Source organism: Centropristis striata, chromosome 4 (assembly GCF_030273125.1).
Source record: "Centropristis striata isolate RG_2023a ecotype Rhode Island chromosome 4, C.striata_1.0, whole genome shotgun sequence".
NCBI classification, from domain to species: Eukaryota; Metazoa; Chordata; class Actinopteri; order Perciformes; family Serranidae; genus Centropristis; species Centropristis striata.
In genome coordinates, this window is record NC_081520.1 from 33,325,170 (window position 1) to 33,346,668 (window position 21,499).

At 38.4% G+C, this 21,499-nt stretch overlaps 4 protein-coding genes across 5 annotated transcripts in view; 2 read left to right on the plus strand and 2 right to left on the minus strand.

The window, feature by feature from the left end:
• Nucleotides 1–536: 536 nt before the first annotated feature.
• mrpl44 (mitochondrial ribosomal protein L44) lies at nt 537–3,705 on the minus strand. The gene is made up of 4 exons (XM_059332068.1): nt 3,490–3,705; nt 1,717–2,185; nt 1,407–1,585; nt 537–1,231 (listed from the first exon to the last, which is right to left on the minus strand). The coding sequence occupies exons 1-4, from the start codon at nt 3,663–3,665 to the stop codon at nt 1,066–1,068; spliced, it is 990 nt and encodes a 329-aa protein (XP_059188051.1). The 5' UTR covers nt 3,666–3,705; the 3' UTR covers nt 537–1,065.
• Nucleotides 3,706–3,812: 107 nt separating this feature from the next.
• Nucleotides 3,813–6,544, plus strand: dnaaf1 (dynein axonemal assembly factor 1). The gene is made up of 2 exons (XM_059332067.1): nt 3,813–4,901; nt 5,354–6,544. The coding sequence occupies exons 1-2, from the start codon at nt 3,938–3,940 to the stop codon at nt 6,268–6,270; spliced, it is 1,881 nt and encodes a 626-aa protein (XP_059188050.1). The 5' UTR covers nt 3,813–3,937; the 3' UTR covers nt 6,271–6,544.
• An 801-nt stretch (nt 6,545–7,345) lies between these two features.
• mffa (mitochondrial fission factor a) lies at nt 7,346–12,538 on the minus strand. Of its 2 annotated transcripts, XM_059332188.1 has the most exons (8): nt 12,333–12,538; nt 11,461–11,678; nt 10,940–11,109; nt 10,498–10,592; nt 9,451–9,615; nt 8,562–8,618; nt 8,276–8,360; nt 7,346–7,949 (listed from the first exon to the last, which is right to left on the minus strand). In XM_059332188.1, exons 2-8 carry the CDS (start codon nt 11,672–11,674, stop codon nt 7,818–7,820), a joined length of 918 nt encoding a protein of 305 aa, XP_059188171.1. In that variant the 5' UTR covers nt 11,675–11,678; nt 12,333–12,538; the 3' UTR covers nt 7,346–7,817. The 2 variants fall into 2 exon arrangements, with proteins under 2 accessions (XP_059188171.1, XP_059188172.1); XM_059332189.1 differs by lacking the exons at nt 8,562–8,618; nt 9,451–9,615 and having other exon boundaries at nt 12,333–12,536.
• A 1,434-nt stretch (nt 12,539–13,972) lies between these two features.
• Nucleotides 13,973–21,499, plus strand: part of megf6 (multiple EGF like domains 6) — an 80,619-nt gene continuing 73,092 nt past the window's right edge. The window contains exons 1-4 of the mRNA XM_059331924.1: nt 13,973–14,221; nt 15,301–15,435; nt 15,868–15,977; nt 16,202–16,306. Of these exons, the coding sequence (XP_059187907.1) occupies nt 14,145–14,221; nt 15,301–15,435; nt 15,868–15,977; nt 16,202–16,306 (427 nt within the window). The 5' untranslated portion in view covers nt 13,973–14,144. The remainder of the gene's footprint in view (nt 14,222–15,300; nt 15,436–15,867; nt 15,978–16,201; nt 16,307–21,499) is intronic.

A 21,499-nucleotide genomic window follows, 5' to 3' on the forward strand; every position in this document is an offset into this window, starting at 1 on the left:
CGCGACGAGTCTTTCTTTGACACATCAGCGCCACTATGCGGATTAACATGGTCACTGCTACATAATGAGTGGCGGTCAAAGGATAGGGCATTGAAGTGGTCTTTTTTAATTTCAGAAAACAAAAAGTGTAGTAAATACTGATGTACATGAAACTATGCATGTAAAAACCCATGGATATATTTTTTTTTAAAATGTCAGTAAAAAAAAAATCTTTTGCATTAAAAAATGAGGGGCGGTCAGGTTAACCCTCTGCAGAGAACTATTTCCAGGGACTAGACTTTGAATCACTTACTCAGTTAAATTCCATAAAGATGTATGGAAAATACTTGGATTAGAAATAGAAATAGATGGCTATTTTGAAAAAAAACAAAAAAAAACAACTTCTTCAAATCCTTAATACAACTGATATGCAAGACATTTTGAAAAAAAAAAGTCTAGATATCAAGTTATATCAACACACATTCACCTCTTATATGAGCAAACAAATTAATATGGAAGAAAATACTCTAAGATCCAAAAAACATGGATGAACAAAGTAATGGTGTACACATATTTTTTTATTATTAAAGATGAACAACATATTATAACAGAATACCAAGTAGACCAAGATGAAATTGGTTTATTTACAAGGACAACCAAATATCCTGGCTATTTTGTGCCAAGAACAGCTGAATCTATAGATTATTAGCCAAGGATAGCTTTTGGAAGAGTGGACTTTACTTTTGAATGTTATCAAATTAATTTTAAAAATTCATAGATTCCTATCAAATACATTGGAAATCTGTATATCACACCATATTCACACTTTTTAAGTGGACAATAATATTTATTTTGCTTTCCTTTGTCAGGGTGTTCAAGTATTTTCATATCTAACAAACAATCCTGACAAGTACACTGGTGTATAATTAGTTAGATGATGTACTTATTTTTCTTAACCAAGTCTGTTATCCACAAACGAGTTACACTATTTCTCAAATTATCTCTGAAGTAGAATCATGCCACATTTCTGTCCAACTGTACCCCCTTTAATTTATTTCCTGCTGCAGCATAATAGGTGTTACTTTGCTAATTGCTGCTGACTGCTTGAATTAATGGCTGCTGTAGTGGAGAAAAGTCAAAGGGTCTGCGGTTCTCCGTGTAGCCGTAGAGTTTCCGGAGGGCCACGCGAGCTGCCTCTTCCTCGGCTGCAACAATCGTCTCTCCTGGACCCTGAGCCAGAAGCTTCTTGTCACTGAATAAACACACGTTAACAAATAGCAAAAAATAAGTATACTAGACAGAATATATTCGCAAAACAGCTTTAACCAACAAAGCTATTATGATTTTTTTTCAAAGCTTGATTTTTTTCACCATTCATTTTTCAATTTCTGTAATTTGTATAACAACATCTACAGCAGCACACATACCTGTACAAGCCAACAAAGAACAGTGGCAGGACGGTACTGGCTCCAGCAGACCTGATGAGGCGAGGCTCTGGAAGCGGTGTGTTCCTCTTAGTAAGCTCCTCCACCAATAGTCCCATGGGGTTGATAACATTCCACATATCAAAGAGGTCCTTCCCTATCAGCTGAGTGACCAGGAAATCCTGTGGAGAGGGGAGACGCAAAAGAAAAATGTAATACTACTTCACAAACAATAGAGTCTGAGGGTGGACAAATGACAGCTACTTTAAAGAAAATATTGAGTATCCACCATACTCTGTAGCGAGCCTCTTACCCTGAGGAACAGTCCAGTTTTCTCCGCTCCACTGCTCTCCTGTAGAGCTCCAATTACTGCCATGAAGGTAGAATAAAGTACATCATCAGGAACAGGACATTCTGCACTCATGGTTAGGTCTTCAATGCCGAGATTTCTTGCCACATGGGTCACAACTTCTGAACTGGCAAGGTGTGCGACAACACTCTCCAGCCCCTCACTCGGCAGGCTGGGGAAGCTGGCCCTGCACCAGTCGGTCAGGAAACTTTTAGTGAAACCTGCTCCCTCTTTACTCAGCTGAATATTATCTTTCAGAACAAGAGCAGCAGTCTCAGAGTCCAAGCCTAACCCTTGTCTCCTCTCTTGCTCCGCCTGCAGGTAACAGGGATTGACGAAGGCTGTTTTTAGTATCTCCAGGGAGAAGTTCTCATGGAGGCGGGTGCTGAAAGCCTGAACTTCAGCATGGTAATCCCAGTGAGGCTTCTGAGATCTGAAACAAAGTCAAACATCGAGTTAAGTCTGAGTTAGGGCTGGGCAATATAATGATATGAAAAATATATCTATATATTTTTAAGTGTGATATAGAATTAGACCATATCGCATATATCGATATAGTTCAATTTTTTCTTTCTTTATATATAAATGCTGCCCTCACTAGGGTTTGTCATATTTTGTTCTTTTGTAAGGTTCGTTATTCTTTTCTCATATAAATATATTTATTTCAGAAAAAGATTGGCCTATTTTATTTCATAGGCTATTTTTATTTAAGATATTTTTTTTTAATTTAAATGTGCACTTTATGGAGCTTTGATTTAAAAGAAAAAAAGGTAGTCCTGTTATACAGTATTTATGTTCACTTAAATAAACGGCTTCAATAAAACTACTTGTGACATGTCATATTTGGCTTTTACTTCGACTGAACATTTACTCGGGATATATATCATACATCGATATTCAGCCTAAATATATCGGGATATGACTTTTTGTCCATATTGACAAGCCCTAGTGCCATCTGGAGAAAACTGTCTGTGGATTACTAAAAAACTTCATGGTTTAAATTAAATTATAAAAATACAAAATGTTGATAAAATGAAAAGCACACTAGGAGCTAGAGATGGGGCCAGCCTTTCTTCTACCCCTGCAAAGGAACCAACTAGCTACGCCCTTGGTTTCACTTAAAAAACTGTGGAAATATTCAAAACACACATGCTGCTACACTGAAAAAAATTGGAGTGACATTTACTTTAAAAAAGCTAGTCAAGTTTTTCCACACAGAAAGTGTTTGTAATCTTTACTCAGGCTGTTTCGAAGTAATATTTATTTAATAGAACCACTTATTTTTTTTATGAAAATACACAAGTAAATTGCAGATTCACTGATGTCCGTCAATTACATTTTACTTGGAAACATCAACTAATTAATCCAATGAACTGGTTTAGTGAATATTACTTGGAACAAATTATTCAATTTACATACAAAACTGAGGACACATAAAAACAAACAATCACTAAGTAATGCACTACATGAAAAACTGCTATTTTAAAGTAAAAGCACTGAATTCGTATTTCTTTGTAGAATTTATATAGATTGAAATAATAATTACACGGCCAAAAAAATATATTTTTTTCAGTGTATAAGAGTCTCTACTGACAGTGTGTTTAATGTATTTATTCTACTTTATATATCAGTCATACTTTATCGGCTAAAAAGAATAACAAAACACCAGCCATTCCAATATATTAATGGCCTTGAGATGCTCTCTAGTGGACTGGTGTTAGCCACCGTTAGCCTCACCGTGGCATCGGTGGCGGAGGTCCTTCAAGCTTTAACTTCCTTGCCATGAGGGCTGTGTATGCTCTCATCCAGCGCTTTACCCCTCTAACCTGTGATAACGATACGTTTCGGCAAACACGCTCACAATGAATTCCTAATGATTGCACAGCACGATTTAGTATGTATCCGGACGCCATGGTCGACAACTGGCAGCAGCAGAGTGCAACTGCTTAAACGTTCCGACACGAAACAAGAAACAATATCCGGGCGGCCGGACTGTTCCACCGGAACGTCTGAGTGTTACCATGGAAACAAACATAAACGTTTACTAACGTTGGCAAACAGAGCGGACAGCCGAGTGAAACTTACCGGACTAAACCATATTAATTGATAGAATACTTGTAAAAAAAAAAAAAAGAAGTTTAGATTATTTATTTCCTCCTGCTTGTAAATTTGATATATTTTGGCGATGTCCACATCTAAAGTCCAGGAGACAATGGGAGATAAAGTGGTAACAGCGACCCAAATTGAATGTGGAGATGCCGAAATAACGTCTTCTATCAAAGACAAAGTGGACACCATGATAAAGGATGGAGATCAAGAAAACAAGGAAAATACCCAAAGCCTTCTCCAAGAGACAAAGGGAATATATTCAGGTCCACGAATGACCAAGAAGTTCCTGAAAGACCATTGTAAGCAGAACAAACTTTACTTAACTCCTTGCCTTAATGATACACTATACCTGCATTTCAAAGGCTTTTCCACCATTGAGAACCTTGAGGAGTACACAGGACTGAAGTGTCTCTGGCTGGAAAGCAATGGGCTTGACCGCATTGAGAACCTGGATGCACAGACTGATCTGCGGTGCTTGTTCCTTCAGCAGAACCTCATATACAAGCTGGAAAACCTTGAACCTCTGAAAAAGCTCTGTACCTTGAATGTCTCCAACAATTACATCCAGATCATAGAGAACATCTCCTTCCTTTCTGACCTGAGTACTTTACAGATAGCTCATAACAAGCTGGAGACTGTGAAGGACATAGAGCATCTGAGTCAGTGTCTGGCAATCAGTGTGCTCGACATGTCTCACAACCTGTTATATGACCCTGAGATCCTCCTGGTACTTGAGGCCATGCCAGAACTGCGAGTGCTAAATCTAATGGGAAATGAGGTGGTGAGAAAAATCCCAAACTACAGGAAGACCATGATTGTGCGTCTCAAGCAGCTCACCTTCCTAGATGATCGCCCTGTGTTCCCCAAAGACAGGGCATGTGCAGAGGCATGGGCCGTGGGAGGGCTGGAAGGGGAGCGTAAAGAGAGGGAGCAATGGGAAACAAGAGAGAGGAGGAAAATTCAGGACAGCTTGGACGGCATGGCAATGATTCGAAAAAAAGCCCAGGAGAGACAACGCCTTCGAGAACTACAGGAGAAAGGTAAACAGCTTCCAACTTTTACTGCACATACACAGAGTAATGTTGATTTGCCTTTTTAAAAAGTACAGGTGCATTTCAATACATTAGCATATGATGGAAAAGTCCATTTCCAGTAGTTCAAGTCAAATAGCCCCAACCAAGTATTGAGTCATATAGATGGACATACTTTTCAGAGGCCAACACTTCCATATTAACCATACTTTTTAAAATTGGTCTTTTGTAATATATATTTTTTTGAGACACTGAATGTGAGGTCTTCATTAAATGTAAGCCATATTTATTATAATTAGAAGAAATTAAATAAATTAAGACATGGAAGGTTTCATTCTGTGCATAATGGATCTATATAATGTGTTATTTCCACATTTTGAATTAAATTACTGACATAAATAAACTTTTCTATGATATTCTAATTCATTGAGATGCACTTGTTTAATCTGTTTTCATTTCAGGGGCAACTGAGCCTTCCACCTTGCCAGAGACTCCATTTGAGGAAAATGACACCCAGATGGTGACTTCACCAAAAGGAGAGAAGATCCATGCCTTTGTGCAGGACTGCCTGGATGCCCATGAAGACTTTCTGCAAAGTCAAACAACACAGGAGCCTAGTGAACATCAGCCAAACTGTGGACATCTAGAAGCAGAGCAGCCAGGTCAAGCGTTACAGAGGGAGCAGTTAGAGAAAGATGACCAGGAGAAATTAGAAGTAAAGCAGCCTGAGGCAGAAGAGATAGAGGGAGATAATCCGGAGCAATCAGCACTAGAGCAAGAATGCATTGCAAGAAATATGCAGGAGACAGAAAAAGCAGATGACAAACAACAAAACCAGTCACGTGGAGTCCAGTTTATGAGAGTGGAGAGAGAGCAGGTAAACACAAGTGAGCAGTTTGAAAAGAAGAAACCCTCTCTGGTCAGGGCAGCTCCTTCTGAAGCAGCCGAGGGTTCACCAGCACACGGTCCTGGACCACTGGTTACAGAGCTGGAGGATGCAGACCAGCTGGAAACCATTCACCTTCCACCTGATCGCTCACTGCGTATTGATGACCTGCCTGATCTGGAGGATGTGGATACAGAAGACCTCGCAGCATTTTTCTCTTCTCAGCAAGCTTTCAAACCTACAATAGAGGTGATGTCAGGAGGCAGCGATGACGAGGGACCGATCAGGAACAAGAATGAAAGCGCAGCCGCCTTTGTTCCGGATAAAAATTCATTGTTCTTAATGAGCGGCAGCAACAAATCAACTGAGGTCTCTAACGATTCTTCATCATTGGTGTATCCAGAAGATGAGGATAGTTTTGAACCAGTGGGGAAGTCAAAACCAAAGCAGAAGTCTTCTCCACCACACTGCCTGATTGAGGAACTGGACTGATGCTTTCAAGGTTGAGAGCAGTTTTTCCATAATAAAGTTACAAACAGTCTCACAGGACACAGCTCCAATTTAAATGTTTATGCTAGCAGGCAATAAACCAGTCTTGTGAGGCCATGAAATGTCTTAAAATTAATATTTAGTAGTTATTGTTATAGAGAAATAGAATTCATTTTAAACTTATTTGTGTTAAAGAATTTCAAAGCCATTTTGTTTATATGGTTGTTAATTGTAACTGGGAAGACAGAATAAATATTTCGAGATCTGTTCAGTTCTTTTTTGTTAAAATCTCTTTCCTTTAGTGGCAATAAAGGTTTATACCTTCATATTAGATTAACAAAGAAGTTAAGAAATTTATTTTAATTATTTTTGAATAATTAGTACACTAGCTGCACTGACTTTATAGGACCATTGAAGATTTAGGCAGAAATGCAATATAATGTTCATAATTATGTTTAATAGTATATATAATCACCTGGAACTAAGAATCTTTGTGTTATCATTAGCTTGAAATGACACCAATGTAGGTTCCACATGCTTGGAAAGGGAAGGGTAGCTGCAATCTGCAATCTCACCGCTAGATGCTACTAAATCCTACACACTGCTCCTTCATTGGTTTTCAGTGCACCTTAAGAAAAAAAACACACTTTCAGAAATAAACATTAGATTTTATGATAAAAGTGTTTTTTTTTTTTTTTTTACCAGTGTTATAAAAACAGAATAGTTCAGTTTTATACATTGTCAGCCAAATGTGAGACATGAGCTGATACTTTTCTTACTTATACTGCAGCTCCCCTTACAAATTATGCATTATTTCATGAAGTATGCATACAATTGGACAGGCTTCTTTGTTATAATATTGTACCTTGCACCCTCAAAAATAGACTAGATGTAGTAGAAAATCCTGGTATTTTTGGCATACAGCATTTGACACATGAGACATACTAAATCTATTTCTGGCATACTTAATCATTTGGTTGTGTGGCTATTGGAACGCACAAATGGTCCTTCACATACCAGCAAAATTCACTGATGTTCATATGTAACTTAATGTATGAATAAAAAAAAAAACAGGACAACGTGTCATGTATGGTTTTACTAAATTGTATTACATTTTACAATTCAAGTCACATATTACTCTCTCCCCAATAAATATTCAACATGTTACACCTCTACATTGCAGCTCCATTTTCCCATTTTGGTAAACTATGCTTTACTGCATCTCTGAATGACTTTTTTCCAAAGCTCTGAGTGAAATGGACAAAAATATTTACAACAAGTCATGCTTAGCGTAGAGCAAAAAGATTTGTAATAAAAGAAAACATGAGGAAATATCAGACAGGATGAAATAAGAGTAAAAAAATAAAACTGTACATGTATTAAATAAACCAAATCAAAATATAAGCCCTGTGGGCAACAGGCCTTGTACACATGTTCCAAGGCCTTCCACACACAGGGACTGAGTGCAGCGAGTAGCTAACATTTGACACATAGAATAAGGAGAAATACGTTCTTGGGCAGTTCTGCGATGGCAGACGCACAGGCTGGCTCTAACGCCGCAACCACACCCAGGTGTTGACCAGCCAGAAAGCTACAGTGACCGAGTACAGGATCATCTCTCGCTTTGCTCGCTCCTTGTTCTCCTCTTCCAAATGTTGGAGTCTCCGGTTCAACTTGATGAGCTTTAAATAAATAATAAAACATACATAATAGTCTCAGTTTATACCTTCATATTAGATTAACAAAGAAGTTAAGAAATTTATTTTAATTATTTTGAATAATTAGTACACTAGCTACACTGACTTTATAGGACCATTGAAGATTTAGGCAGAAATGCAATATAATGTTCATAATTATGTTTAATAGTATATATAATCACCTGGAACTAAGAATCTTTGTGTTCAACTTGATGAGCTTTAAATAAATAATAAAACATACATAATAGTCTCAGTTCCCTGATTAGCTCACGTGCCACAATATGGAGACAGTGTAATTAATAAGGACTAACCTGACGTCGAAGTGTTGTTGCATCAACTACAGTCATGTCATCAGGCCCTGCATCCAATGTGGCTTCATATGTTGCTAATGCAAGCCTGGGGGAAAAAAACAGTCAGCATGAGAAAGACATAGTGTGTATAATTACGTAGCACAATTTATATAGTTAACAATAGCAACCTTATTTTACTAGCATATTTTCTCACTTATTTCATGACCCATAATGAGAATGGAGGATAGGGAAGGATGAGGAAAAGGACAAAGGATTGGAATGAAGATTAAGTGCCAGGTGAAGTTACCTGGGGTCATGCAGGGGGTTGGAGCTTGAGGCCGACCCCCCTCGCAGTGATGGTTTGCTACAGAGGTAGGGAAAGACAGGGTCGGGAGAAGGGAAAAATAAGAGATAGAGCAACATACACATGGCACAGTGTTGCATACATGCACACACCTCGCATGTCTCATCACTACACCCTTTTTGTTCTAGGCCTTTTAAGATTTCAGATATAAAATGTGTATTTCAGTACTATATTATCCTTCAAAAACAAAATTCTTATGTTTTGGTTTTCAGAAAATGTTGCCCTACCAGAGTTGACGAAAGTTTTGTATATTAAACTTCTCAAGTGTATAAATCAAAGAAATAGAATCATAGACCTTTCCTTCAGCCTCTATTTGATGCTTTCCTCCAGAAGTCATAGCAAAATCCTGACGAAGGTGTGAACTATAATGTGTATGCAAGTATTTTAAGGTGTTTTTGGTCTGATATAAAACCTTTAAAATGGCATTGGTAACTTTTTCCCCTCAAATCTAAAGTATAACTTAAACAGGTGGTTAATCTCCCACCACCACCACCACCTCCACCTGAAGCCACAGATTTGAAAGGTACATCAGGCAAAATGCTACATTTTACATTTTGATTAATACATGCTGTATTAATATTGTTACTTAATGTTATAGTTGGTTAGAAATGGTCATGTAATGTTGGAGCCACTACCACACAAACATTCCCAACCTCCTAAGGGCCAAACACCAACCTCCCCATAAAATCAGGAGAAATTAAAAGTAGATTTACTAAGATTTAAAAGAAGTACAGATAATTGATGCAGCCAGTATTGCCTTCTCTGACAAATATCTAGCAAGCCAAGATCTATTTTTAAATGAAAATAAATGGCCGGATGATCGATCGGTCACCTGCGAGGATTTTCGTCCAAGACCTCCAGGACCTGCTGGTAGGCCCGACGTGTAGTGGACTGGATGAAAGAGAGAACACCGCTAGCGCTGTACAGGTTGTGCTCTTCCTCAGTCACGGTGAGAGAGGGGCAAGGGTGGACAGTGGCTGGGGGGGACGGGGACGCACTGCTCAGTGCCCACCGTTAAGAGCAGCCAATTCAGAGGGAAAGGGAAGAAAAAGACAACATAGGAAAGAAAGGAAGGAAGGAGAGGGAGAGAAATAAGGAAAAGAAACTATCCTGTACTTTACTGACTTTGTAAAAGTTGCAACCAAGTGAAAGTAACAAAAATGCTGCAAAAACAACAGAGATTTAACCTGCCAACCACTAACAATGCTTCACTCACATATAATACACCCAACAAAAAACAGAAACGGAGTGTGAACTAAAGGCATTGGTAAGCAAATATTCCAATCTGCATAAGATTACTCACTGTCTTGTTTTTAAGGTGATGTTATCATCAGTAGTGCTGGGATGATGTCACATGCATTTGTATTGAGGAAGGTGTTTTTTGGCACATAAAGTTGTTAGAATATGCAAATACCAACATGATATTTATACTTTTTACCTAAAGTCACAGAGCACACAAAGTGTAAAGTAGGCTTGAATTAAAACAAGTACATGTGTATCTACCATGTGTTTTTGTGTTCTAAAGTGTTGCTCTGAGTGTGGTTTACACAAAATAGGAAACATTTTCTATATTTTCCATCTTGAAATCATTAAACATTAACAAATCTGGAAATGATCAAATCAAACTAATTAGTACATCAAATGTTTACAAATGATTGTGTTAATGGATTAGTGTCAGTGACAAAAACAAATAAATTCTGCATTGAAACTGAAAGCAGCAAAAGTTCTTGCAACAAAACTTCAGACAACAGACAACCAGCTACGCCACAAAACAAAGGAACACGGAAAACAAAGAACCAAAACATGCTCGTTCATGCAGAAAGGAGATAAGATGGAGCTGGCAGCAAGCTGATGACTGCAAATCCAGGTCAATACTCACGCAGAATCATTGCGCAGCATCAGCTGGCTGTTATTGCGGGCAGCTGCATTCTCACTGGCTGAACGTTCCCGCCGTACTCTTGCTTGGGGTCGCAGCTACAAAAAAACAATGACAATTGATTTATTCAGGTTATGGTGGACTGTTAGGAAATTATTTTAAGGTGCAATTGTAAGATATGGCCAATTCTTCAGTTTAAAATACAAAAAAAAAGAAGTAATATTATCAACAGAATATGGGGACAGTGTTGATGTTATATCAACGACATTTATGTATTCTGTTGAAGAGATATCTAACCAGCTAGTCACGGCCCATCCTGTCTAAAAAATACTAATCCCGATTTTTTTGGAGCGTGTGGCCAGTAATATAAAATCGCAACATTAAACCAATGAGTGGATTTTCTGCTGTGCCCTCATGAAAGGTAATTGACCGCATTATCACTTACCACCTCCTCACTGTCTGGAGCTGCCCGCTGCTCCTCTTCCATGAAGTCCAGGGGCCGATCACTGAGGGTGAGGACTCTGGGTGGAGTCTTCAGTGATAGGGTTTCTAGTGGCGTTGACTGGATCAGGTCCAGGTCTCTAGGTCTGGAGAACTGGGTGTCATTATTGTCTCCTGAAAAAGGAAGGTATAAATGAGAGATTGTTGCATTTTCTACTTCACTTAATTTAAACAATGTGCTTTGATTTAAAGGGTGAGGTTAAATAAGGACTGGCATTAAACCAACATGCCAGTGACACTAAGGACTTTTTGTTTCATTTTCAATCTTAAATAATTACTATGACAAAGTCCTGAAGCACTGATATAGGGACAGATAGTATCAATGACCATAAAGCCATATTATAGCTAGATTACAGTCAGCTGACAAGCAACAATGACGAACAGTGTTTGCGTCTAATAAAGGACTTTTAACACCACAAAAAAAACACATTCTTACATGGTCTGAATAGTTAACAGCACACTAACCTGAAATCACAATTCTCTCTGGGACTTGCATTATCACACTGTGGGGGACCTCCTGAGATCCAAAATTAGGGTCCTCGTGGGCTTGAGGAGCCACTTTGAGCATCTCAGGGATGCGCATCCTCTGGCTGATCCCCTCGGTGTACTCCAGCTCATACTGGATACGGTTCATCTCCGCCATCTCTGCCGTGGGGGAAGGGAATGCTGCTCCGTTCATTTCACTGTGAGGATTAGTTCAGCAACACAGAGCAAATTTTTTAGCAACAAAAGGGTCACCAAAGGCAGAGAAGATGCCACAATTAGAAATCCATGGGTGTTGATAGTTTCATTTTCAGTCCTGTTTAACCTGTCATGCTGCATATCTACTGACACAGCTCATTAAACTGCAGCTACTATACACAGATCACAAAACATGAATCTTTTCAAGGATCTCCTCTGGTGCAGCTGATGAGCTGTAGGCAGGAGATGGAAGTGGAAACATTCTCGTGACACTCTCATATGATAACTTTGTGTCTTCTGACTTTACAGGCGGACACAAAGGGAGGCTACATGAAACAATTTAGCAACAATATTTACTGCATGGGATGAGGGCTGCTACAGGTACATCTCCCATGACAGGATGTATATTTTGTGTAACGTGAATGCTAACATCTACTATCAACAATGACGCATATTAATAGCTAATATAGTAGTTATTTGATTACTATTTTAACAGTCGCAATTATTTGCAGCTATTGCTATCGTATAGCCCGGCGATTTAAGTCACTGTTAAGAGATCTAAGTTACGTTAAGACATCCAGAAGCTATCGTAAAATAAAACATTGACATTAGCGCCATTTCAAGCTAACGTTAGCGCGGTAGTTTCGGTTTCTTACCCTTTGGGTTGTTGCTACGGATAGCTGCCGTTCCAAAGAAAAATGTATTTATCAAATCTTAAAGGAATTAAATAATTCCAGCTATACTCAGAATGGTTCAGTTATGTGCAAGTATTACAAATGATGTAGCTGTAATGCATCTCCCTGTGTTGACACAAGAGAGGAACCTCCTCTCTTCTTCCGCTGTCTGGCTTCCAAACAGGAAGTACCAAAGCTCACGGGAAGTGACGTCACTTCACTAAACGCTGAAATTAAAAGCAGAAATGTTGCATTTGTAACCAATTTCTTAATTCTATTGTAAGTTCTTTATACACAAACACAGATTTCTCAAAGCTAAGCCAAAGTTTAAGGTGTTTCTACTTGAATTCAACTATCTTCTTAAGTCTCTCAGAATTGTAAAAGACAAAAAAATGAACTATTTCTTCAGTATTATGACAGCCTGATGAATGTATAACCTTAATTCCTAAAAACGATATGATTTTTAAAAATCATTATCAGTGAATGCACAGACTTTATGTACTTTGTACTCTCTGCGTGACCAATGTATCTACGTCTTTTTCTTTTTTATTATTATTATTTCTCCTGGTTAGTTCTTTGTTTCGTGACATTTGTTTCTTGTAATCCCTTTTTGTCTGACCTCATAATTGTAATTTTCCTTAATTTTCAATAAAGATAAAAACAAAAAAAAGCAGAAATGTTTCATTTAGTCCAACAGTTTGTTTTGGGTTTGATTTGCAACCAATAGGGGTGACCAGAGCCGTCTCAGGGGGTGACCAATAATTAATTAAATTATTATTATTATTAATATTATTATTAATATTATTATTATTATTAATAACAATAATAATAATAATAATAATAATAATAATAATTTTATCTCAACATTATAAAGTTCTGAATCCCCCTTTTTATTTATTCATCATCATGGTGCCTCACATCTATCTAGGGTGAGGCTATGTATATTTTTAGTCCAGGTAGACATTTTCTAGTATTGTAGTTTATTTAATTTTATTTCATTGTAACTTTATGCAAGGCATCCGTTTTAATTCCTTCTTTTGCTGCTGTGGCCATTCAATTTTCCTGAGTGGTATCAATAACGCTGGTCTTAATCTAATCTAACAGACCATTTGATGTAGAATGTATGTCATTCACAATTTCATAATGAAATTATGAATGTTTAATATGTATTGATTTATAAACATATAATAAAACAAAATGCACTGAATGCGTCTCCTATACTGATTAATTTGGCAGTGTGGTATTGCTGATCTACCCACTCCATTTGTTGGTTTTAGCAACCTTAGTTTAATAAATTATAGCCTATATCTTTTAAGTAAATCCCCTGCGTTACCTCATCTACTCCCATGTTTATACATATACACTTTAATTACTTTATATAAATTTAGGCGAGAATCTGTTAAAAATACCAGTGTCACATGGTGTTTTTGTTGTTGAAATTATTATCAATGACTAATATAAATGCATGTCTGGGTGTATTAATAATAGTGAATGCACAGGTCAATGTCGCTGGGGGTTCTGGGAGGTGGCCCCTCAGTGACTGTGGGTGGTGCGTTTACTCGGAGCCATTCAAAGGCTGCGATTGACAGACTAGTCGTCCATCTGCTTAAACCAGTGAACGGGATATCACATCTGGACCTCGGAAATAACAATATTCTAATAACAATTCAAACATAAACTTTTGAGCCATGTCTTAAGGCGGACTTCCATAATTGCCAGGATGCTTTTAATTTGATGGACGCAGAGGCTGCGCCGATTGAATACTTCTCTCCGTGTCTGTAACAGGCTGAAATTATGTTCCCAGATATATTGTTTGTGATATTATTCAGCACCATGCACATCGCATCATCTTTGGAGCTGCAACTTGGCATGTAAGTGAGAATTTAGTTAATTTATACAGTTATACAGTTTTTCATTTGCATGTATAGATATTAGATGTGTGAATCAGGTGTGACAGTTTTAATTTTACAGAGGCTACTTTAAATGAGACAAATATATCGCACCATAGCTTTTTATTTGTGCAAAGACAGTTATATACATAGTGCAAGTTTCACACATGATTTAACTTCTTTTATAGTTTCAATGCTGTTTAAAGCCCACTAGGCGTCGCTCTTTCAGGTCCCCTATGAGGATGATGTTGCTTTTTATAGCACTGCTACAACGCGCTTCTGCATAATAGCTTCCAATGGAATGTGATTTTTTAAATAGTACTCCGACAGAGGTTTCACAATATAAATAGACTGAGCTAGACATGATTGAAGGAATCGTTTTCATTACAAGAGAAGCTGAATACTTCCTCTAATTAACTCCAGGCTGCTCTGTAGCCTATTGAAGCCAGATGGTTTGTGGACAAGGACACCTCTGGTTAGTTTAGGATACCTGCACTGACAACACACACATATGCAGGATCCTTATGACAGAGTGATGTACATTACAAACCACTGTGCTGTATAATGACTGTGTGGTGTATACATCGACATGCATGCAGGCACATGAACATGCAAACATTTCTGGAAAGAAACAAGCATTTCCTGTGGAATTTATTTGGATGTTTATGGGGTGCTGTAGGCAGTGTCCAAATGGTGGACCTTAATCAAGGACATTGTACCAAACAGGAAGCTGTATAATTGTCTGACAAACAATGTGTCTGTGATGAGCTGATGTTCATGCAACTGAACATGGGTAGAACATGTGGGAGATCATGTATGTTGGAATATATACATGAGCTCTACAACAGATCGCATATTTGAAGCTCTCTCTAGCCCGCTACCCATGTCAACATTCATACATATAATATACAACTATGGAAAATTCAGTATTCACATGCTGCTTTTGAAAGCCATTGCAGTAGGCTGTATGATTATAAAAAAGGTTTCTCTATAACAATTTCAAATACACAGTGCACCTGTCAATCTCTCCCTTGTCTCTTTATTGTTTTCCCCATGCACAGGCCAAATGTTTGTGCTGACCAGGAGATGTCCATGCTGGGGGCTCAGCAGCCTTGTGTCCAGGCTTTTACCCGAATGGTTAAGGTGTGGAAGCAGGGCTGCACCAGTCACAGCTGGTGCATGGGCTATGAGAGAAGGTAAGAGCAGAACTACTTTCACATTAAAGAGTTACTAGCCAAAATGTAAAGTTCATTGCCATAGCGCCACCATTTGGCCAAGTTGAACCACCTTTGACACTGTACTTCCTTGGATCCCCAGCAATACACATGTCAATTGTGAAGTAGGTCAGAGGAAAGGTTCTTGAGATATGCAAAGGACACACATACACACACACACACACACACACACACACACACACACACATGCAGAATATTTGCTTTATAGTTAGAATTTGAGCTGTATGAGACAGAAATCTACTGTATATTATAGTGTTTCAAAATTAATTAAGATTGTTGGATGTTAAGATTGGCCATATTATCTACATAGATATGTTAATCATATGTATGGACCTCTAATCTAGCTTTAAGAAAATCCTGTCATGTGACTATAGCACAATTTCTCCTCCTCAGGACAGCATACTACACAGTTTACAGGCAGGTGTACAGCATGGATATGCACACAGTCTATAAGTGCTGCCCTGGCTGGACTCAGAAGGGTGACGAGATGGGCTGTCTGCATAGTGAGTAATTATTATTATTATACACACATACTGTATGCATCACATAGGGGTAGTTTTGATATTGCTATGAAGCTGTTGCATATATCAATGATTCAAGTAGGAATAAAATAAGCAGGAATGCAGCCAAACTACTGACTAGATGAAGAGTGCTTGTATACGGAAATGCACACAAACATTGTTACCTCACCAGCAGCATTATGGTATATGATATGTGGTATCTGCAGGGGTGTGTGGTGCCAATACATGTTTCAATGGAGGCCAGTGTGCAGAGACGGGAGACCAGATATGTCGGTGTCCACTGGGTTTCAAGGGGACACGATGCCAATATGGTGAGTTAATTCCCACCTGATTAAAAGTTGATCATGTTTGCAAACTTGAATACTCAAATTCTTGCATTGCTGGCATTCATATACAGTATACAGCAGCAAGATGTGTTTGTGAATGAGTCAACCGATCTGCATCCTCAGAGGACAACATGTTGTTCAAGCTTTAATAGGCCCAGTTCAGACCTTATGCTTTCACTTTGCAGAAGCAGAATGAGCCTGTAGTTTAGCAGTGATTGGATGAGGCTGCTCTGTGGGGGTCTCTGGGTAGTTAAAGGCAGAAGAAGTGCTCTCTGGGAGGAAAGATTTCCTTTGAAGGCCAGACCCTGGAGTGCTGCGGCTAACCCAGCTGAGCCTCCACTCTATAAAAAACTGCATGCTAATGAGGGTAGATGCAGTTCTGCATTTATATGGTTGAAAAAGTAAAAGCCATAGAAGTACTTTTAATTTTTTTAGTAGTTTAATAGTAGCTTAACATTTCTTTAATGCATCACATTGTTCAAATTAGGTACTTTGCCATGAGAAGCTACTGAAAGGAATAGTTCAACATTTGGGAAAAGGGTAATACACTAATTAGCATTTAGGTGGAGAGTTAGATGAGACGATTGATCACTGTCATATCTCTACAATAAATATGAGGCCACAGACAGCAGCTGGTTAACTTATCTTAGGTAGTATAAATAACCCATTGACGCCTAAAACTTCCTGTAAAACCTCTGGGCAATTTTAAAATAAGCCCCTAAAACCTGAAGTTTTCTGGAAATTCACCAGAAGTGTCAACGCTTCTACTAAATAATAGATTTTTCAGCCTCTGTAGCAGATAGAAATGAAATTCAAAATGTATTTGAGAGCTTATATAAATACAACAAAACGACGTATCCGCTTTCCAGGCTTCAATGGGTTAAACAGGTAGCCTGGCTGTGTCAAACAGTAGCAAAATCCACCTTCCAGCACCCCTAAAGCTTGCTAATTAACGCAGCATAGCTCAATGACAATTTGCGGTTTTATGAGGCCAGACAGTTTCTTGCCTGGGAGCAGTAACTGAGTTGACTTAACTGGCAACTGCTCAGGGCATTAAACAAATGAGATATAGCTTTAGAGGTGCTGGTATGGATTTTTAAATTAAATTTGGATGAAGCCAAGTTAGCTGTTTCCGTTTGTTTATGGTCTTTATGCTGAACTGACTATAGCCTTATTGTTATAGTACTGTACAGATGTGAATGTGGTGTCAGTGTTCTCATCTAAGTCTCAGCCAGAGGGCAAATACAGAGCTGCAGGACTGAGTCTTAAAACCCAGAAATGTGTTAACATTTTTCCACTTTCGTCTTTTTCAATGAGGTTTTGGTCAGTGGTTAACACAAGCTCAAAATATTGTCATGTTTAAGTGTCTTAAATATGTCGGTTGCTAACAAGTGGCTATCCCCTTAGCTTTTTTTTCATGGGAACAAGGCCAACTTTCAGTTTGGCCTCCAAAAATATGCCTTCCCACTCTATAGCCTGAGAGTCTTTCCCAAAATATCACGCCACTCCTTTAACACATCCCTTATCAGGTATTTTTTTCTCACTGAACTATTTTGATTACCTATAAAACTAACTTGAGAAAAAGATTACAGAACATTTCTGTCTGTCAGACTTTGAAGACCCCTCTGAGGACAGAGCAACAGGATGTACAGTAAAGCCCCGGCCCCAGTAACCTTACAAAAAAGGTCAGCTACTGAACAGTCTTATACCCCCGCAGCGAGAACCTGGGATCTGTCATCACTGAACAGTAAACACTTCCAGTAAGCTTGTTCAAAGTCTGATGGTCCCTCTTATCTCAGAGTATTGTCTAGTCACTGTCAGCGTCAGTTCTTTCTACTGTCCTAACCCCTGTGGTCTACGTCAACACGCAAACAGGAGGATGGTTGTTAGTGTTTTGGAAGAGTCCCGCTGAAACAGAATGGTGACCAGAGGATATTTGGTTCCTACCCCCCACATGCTGACAAACACACACAGACACACACTGAAGAGGCTCTCCTTGACTTTCCCAAGATGAAGGAGCGGCCTGCCGGGGGGCTCTTCCTCTTGCTCAGACATTTCACAGGAACGTGTCGTTGTTTGTTAGAGGCAGTTCTCCCGTGCGTTTGCTTTGACATGGACTCTTTGGTTTTCACACATTGCAGTGACAGATAGGGAGCAGATAGAGATATCTGATCTGATCAGAATTCCTTTAGGGTTCTCTTCCTCTCTTCCACATCCTGTGCTTCAAACTCATCGCACTCTTTTAGCAAAACGTTTTTCCTTCCTCTCATCTCCCGAGACAGATTTATCCTCACTCCTCTGCCAGAATCATTATACAAGGAGAGAGCCAGCCAAGCTCCTGTGTTCAGCCAGGTTCTCTCACCGAACCTCTGCTCGAGCAGAAACATACACTAATAATCCTGGTTGTAAGGCTCTTAGACCAGCTGTTAAGGTATTTTAGAGCATTTGAAATTGTGTCCGTACAAAGGGAATTTTTAGAATAGTCCTCTAGTTCTTCTAAGGTCATTTTCATAATTTATATTATTTTGCTGTATTTTTTAATCCAAAACTATTTAAAAATAAATTGTAATTGGTCTGTAATCATGAATTTGGATAACAGTAACAACATGCTTTTGCCTACCTCAGGTATACAATGTTGTGTTAGTCTTTCTCATATGACAATCTGTTGAGAGAAGGAATAATGCTGTGAACAGTTGAGGTTTATTCCTTAACTGCTAAAACAATTACAGGAATACACAGAGGTTTCAGGAAATTTGGAAAACTTAAATAGTGAGAGCATAGATGTGAAAACCATCCCTGCCAGTTTGATGCTTTTTGTTCACACACACAATGTTGAAGGATTATAGGCCACAAGCATGATCTAAAATGTGAGAATATAGGAATGTGTTGTTTCAACACACTGAGAAATAAAATACAACACATCTTTGTAGCATCTATGTTGTTAAAGCTCATGAACACATTGAAATCAGAGGAATGCCATACTGTTTCTCATAAAGGAAGGCCCCCAAAAGTGTCAATTGTTTCCATAAAAGTTTTACAGTGAAGACTGCCTAGAAAGCAGAAGAATGTGTGTTTTTCATCTAAAGTACACTGTAAAAAATGTTTGTAGAAATTACAGTAAAACACTGTCATGAGAAATAGGACGTAAAATTAAAAATAGCATATGACCGTAGTAGACACTTAATTACCTTAAATCGAGGTATAGTACACACATTTTTAAAACGGTAGAAAACACACTTTTTATTATAAAAATATAAAATTAATGGAGAAATACCATGTTGTCACAAGGACACCATTTCCCTAAAAATAAAGGGACTACTCAGTCTAAATTACAGTTATTGCTGATATTTACATTTAAATTTTCAGTAGAAAACCCACTCACTGTAATTTTTATGGTTACGTTCTGGCAACTACAGCTGCCAGTATTTTACCGTAAATTAAACAGATTTTTTTGTATGGATACAAAATAAACCTGAATACATCTGCGTTGTTGAACTGTTAACAATAAAAAAGATTGAAAGATAAGGCTTATGACTTCAGATAATAGTTCATCCCACATTATACAGAAAGTAAAACATTTTGATAGAAAGACATATTGTATCTCATTACTTAACCAGCCGGCCATTCACCAAAACCTGCATTTATTCCTTGATAGACAGAATTCCAAGATCATAAACTTTCTGTGTGTGTACAGTGGCTGTCAGCCATGTATTGCACATTCCACTGTATAAAAATGACCAAGAAACTCCAACTCTAGCTCTGAACGCTGAGCCAGTAGGGTTTCACCAGGGAATCCTCTTCATTATTAGATTTGCGTCGTGAGCTTTAACATTCCACAATGACGGAATTATTACTGTCCTGAATGTGATTCATGTATAACGGAGAAAAAGCAGATCCGATAGAAAGGCAGGAATGTTGACCTCTCTAGATTTATCTTGGAGGAATAAGTTAAAGCAAACTGGACTTGATGTTTGGTCATGAAGATGTTTCTCAGGGTTTTATCAGATTTATTATATGGGGTTTCCTGCATGTTTTTATCCCTTTTCCCATGTGCCCTGAATGTTAATGCATGTAATGGCTTTTCGAAGCGTGGAAGTGTTTGGCTTCTTTGCTGGTTTCCTTCCCTGCCTGGTGGATTTTCTGATTGTTGGTCCATGTGCCAATCAACTTGTCTTTCTGTTTGCGTACTATCAGGTGTACGGAAGCCAGATGCACTGCAGGTGGATCAAATTTCCTCAAAAAATTACTTCATTGTAGTCAACTTTATTGTATTTATGCATTTTTGGGGGGTAATCCCTATCGGTAAGCTAAAGTCAAAGGCCACTGCTTGTTCTTGTTCAGATGCTTTTGAGGCTGTTCCGTATGTGTGTGTTAAGGTATACAAGTGTGCATTTCCTTATACGTGTTTGTTTGTGTGTTGATGCTATTTGAACAATGCACATAACTTCTTGGATTGGTTTCTCATAGTGACTAGAATTTTCACTGCAGTTTGTTGTTGTGTCTTTAAGCTCATGGTTTTAGTTTGCTGAGGAGAGAAAAAACATTTAGTAGTTGTTTTTTGTCTGTGGTTGTCTCTTTGTGATAATTTGTGTTTCTTTCTAGTCATAGTGAATCTCTTTGTAGTTGCTTTATGTCTCTTTGTGGTTGTTGCTCTTCCCCTTTTCCTAATCAGTGTGAGTCTTTTTGTGGTCTTATCTTGCAGACATCTCTTTTTAGTTGCTTTGGTCTCTTTGTAGTTTTTTTTGTGACAATTTGTAGCCATGTTACATCTCTTTATGGTCATTCTGAGTTACTATCTGCTTGGTATGTATCTTTTATGCCAGGGGGGACCTCTGATACTTTGAGCCCTTGGGTATGTGCTCAGTAGGCCCGCTCAGTAATCCATCCTCCAATCATGTTTCAGTTAAATCCTAAGCATCAAGGATGAGAGGGGTTATAGCAGATATGAGATATCAGCTCTGTAACGACCTTGACTCAAAATTGAGGATGCACACCTTCGTTCCATGCACAAGCCACATATGAAATCTTAGGTCAGTCTGACTAACGGTTAGCGAGATATGCTATACACACACACACACACACACACACACACACACACACACACACACACACACACACACAGACGATTCTTGCTTTTATAGATAGATAGATAGATAGATAGATAGATAGATAGATAGA

Excerpts from the sequence above, each read along its gene's own strand:
- mffa (XM_059332188.1), bottom strand. The coding sequence starts at position 11,674 with ATGAACGGAGCAGCATTCCCTTCCCCCACGGCAGAGATGGCGGAGATG. Across the intron at positions 9,616-10,497 it reads ATGCTGCGCAATGATTCTGC|TGCGTCCCCGTCCCCCCCAG; the intron begins GTGAGTATTGAC and ends GGCACTGAGCAG. Across the intron at positions 8,361-8,561 it reads AACCCCCTGCATGACCCCAG|GCTTGCATTAGCAACATATG; the intron begins GTAACTTCACCT and ends TTTTTCCCCCAG.
- dnaaf1 (XM_059332067.1), top strand. The coding sequence starts at position 3,938 with ATGTCCACATCTAAAGTCCAGGAGACAATGGGAGATAAAGTGGTAACA. Across the intron at positions 4,902-5,353 it reads TCGAGAACTACAGGAGAAAG|GGGCAACTGAGCCTTCCACC; the intron begins GTAAACAGCTTC and ends TTTTCATTTCAG.
- mrpl44 (XM_059332068.1), bottom strand. The coding sequence starts at position 3,665 with ATGGCGTCCGGATACATACTAAATCGTGCTGTGCAATCATTAGGAATT. Across the intron at positions 2,186-3,489 it reads CCTCCGCCACCGATGCCACG|ATCTCAGAAGCCTCACTGGG; the intron begins GTGAGGCTAACG and ends ACTTTGTTTCAG. Across the intron at positions 1,586-1,716 it reads AAACTGGACTGTTCCTCAGG|GATTTCCTGGTCACTCAGCT; the intron begins GTAAGAGGCTCG and ends CCCTCTCCACAG.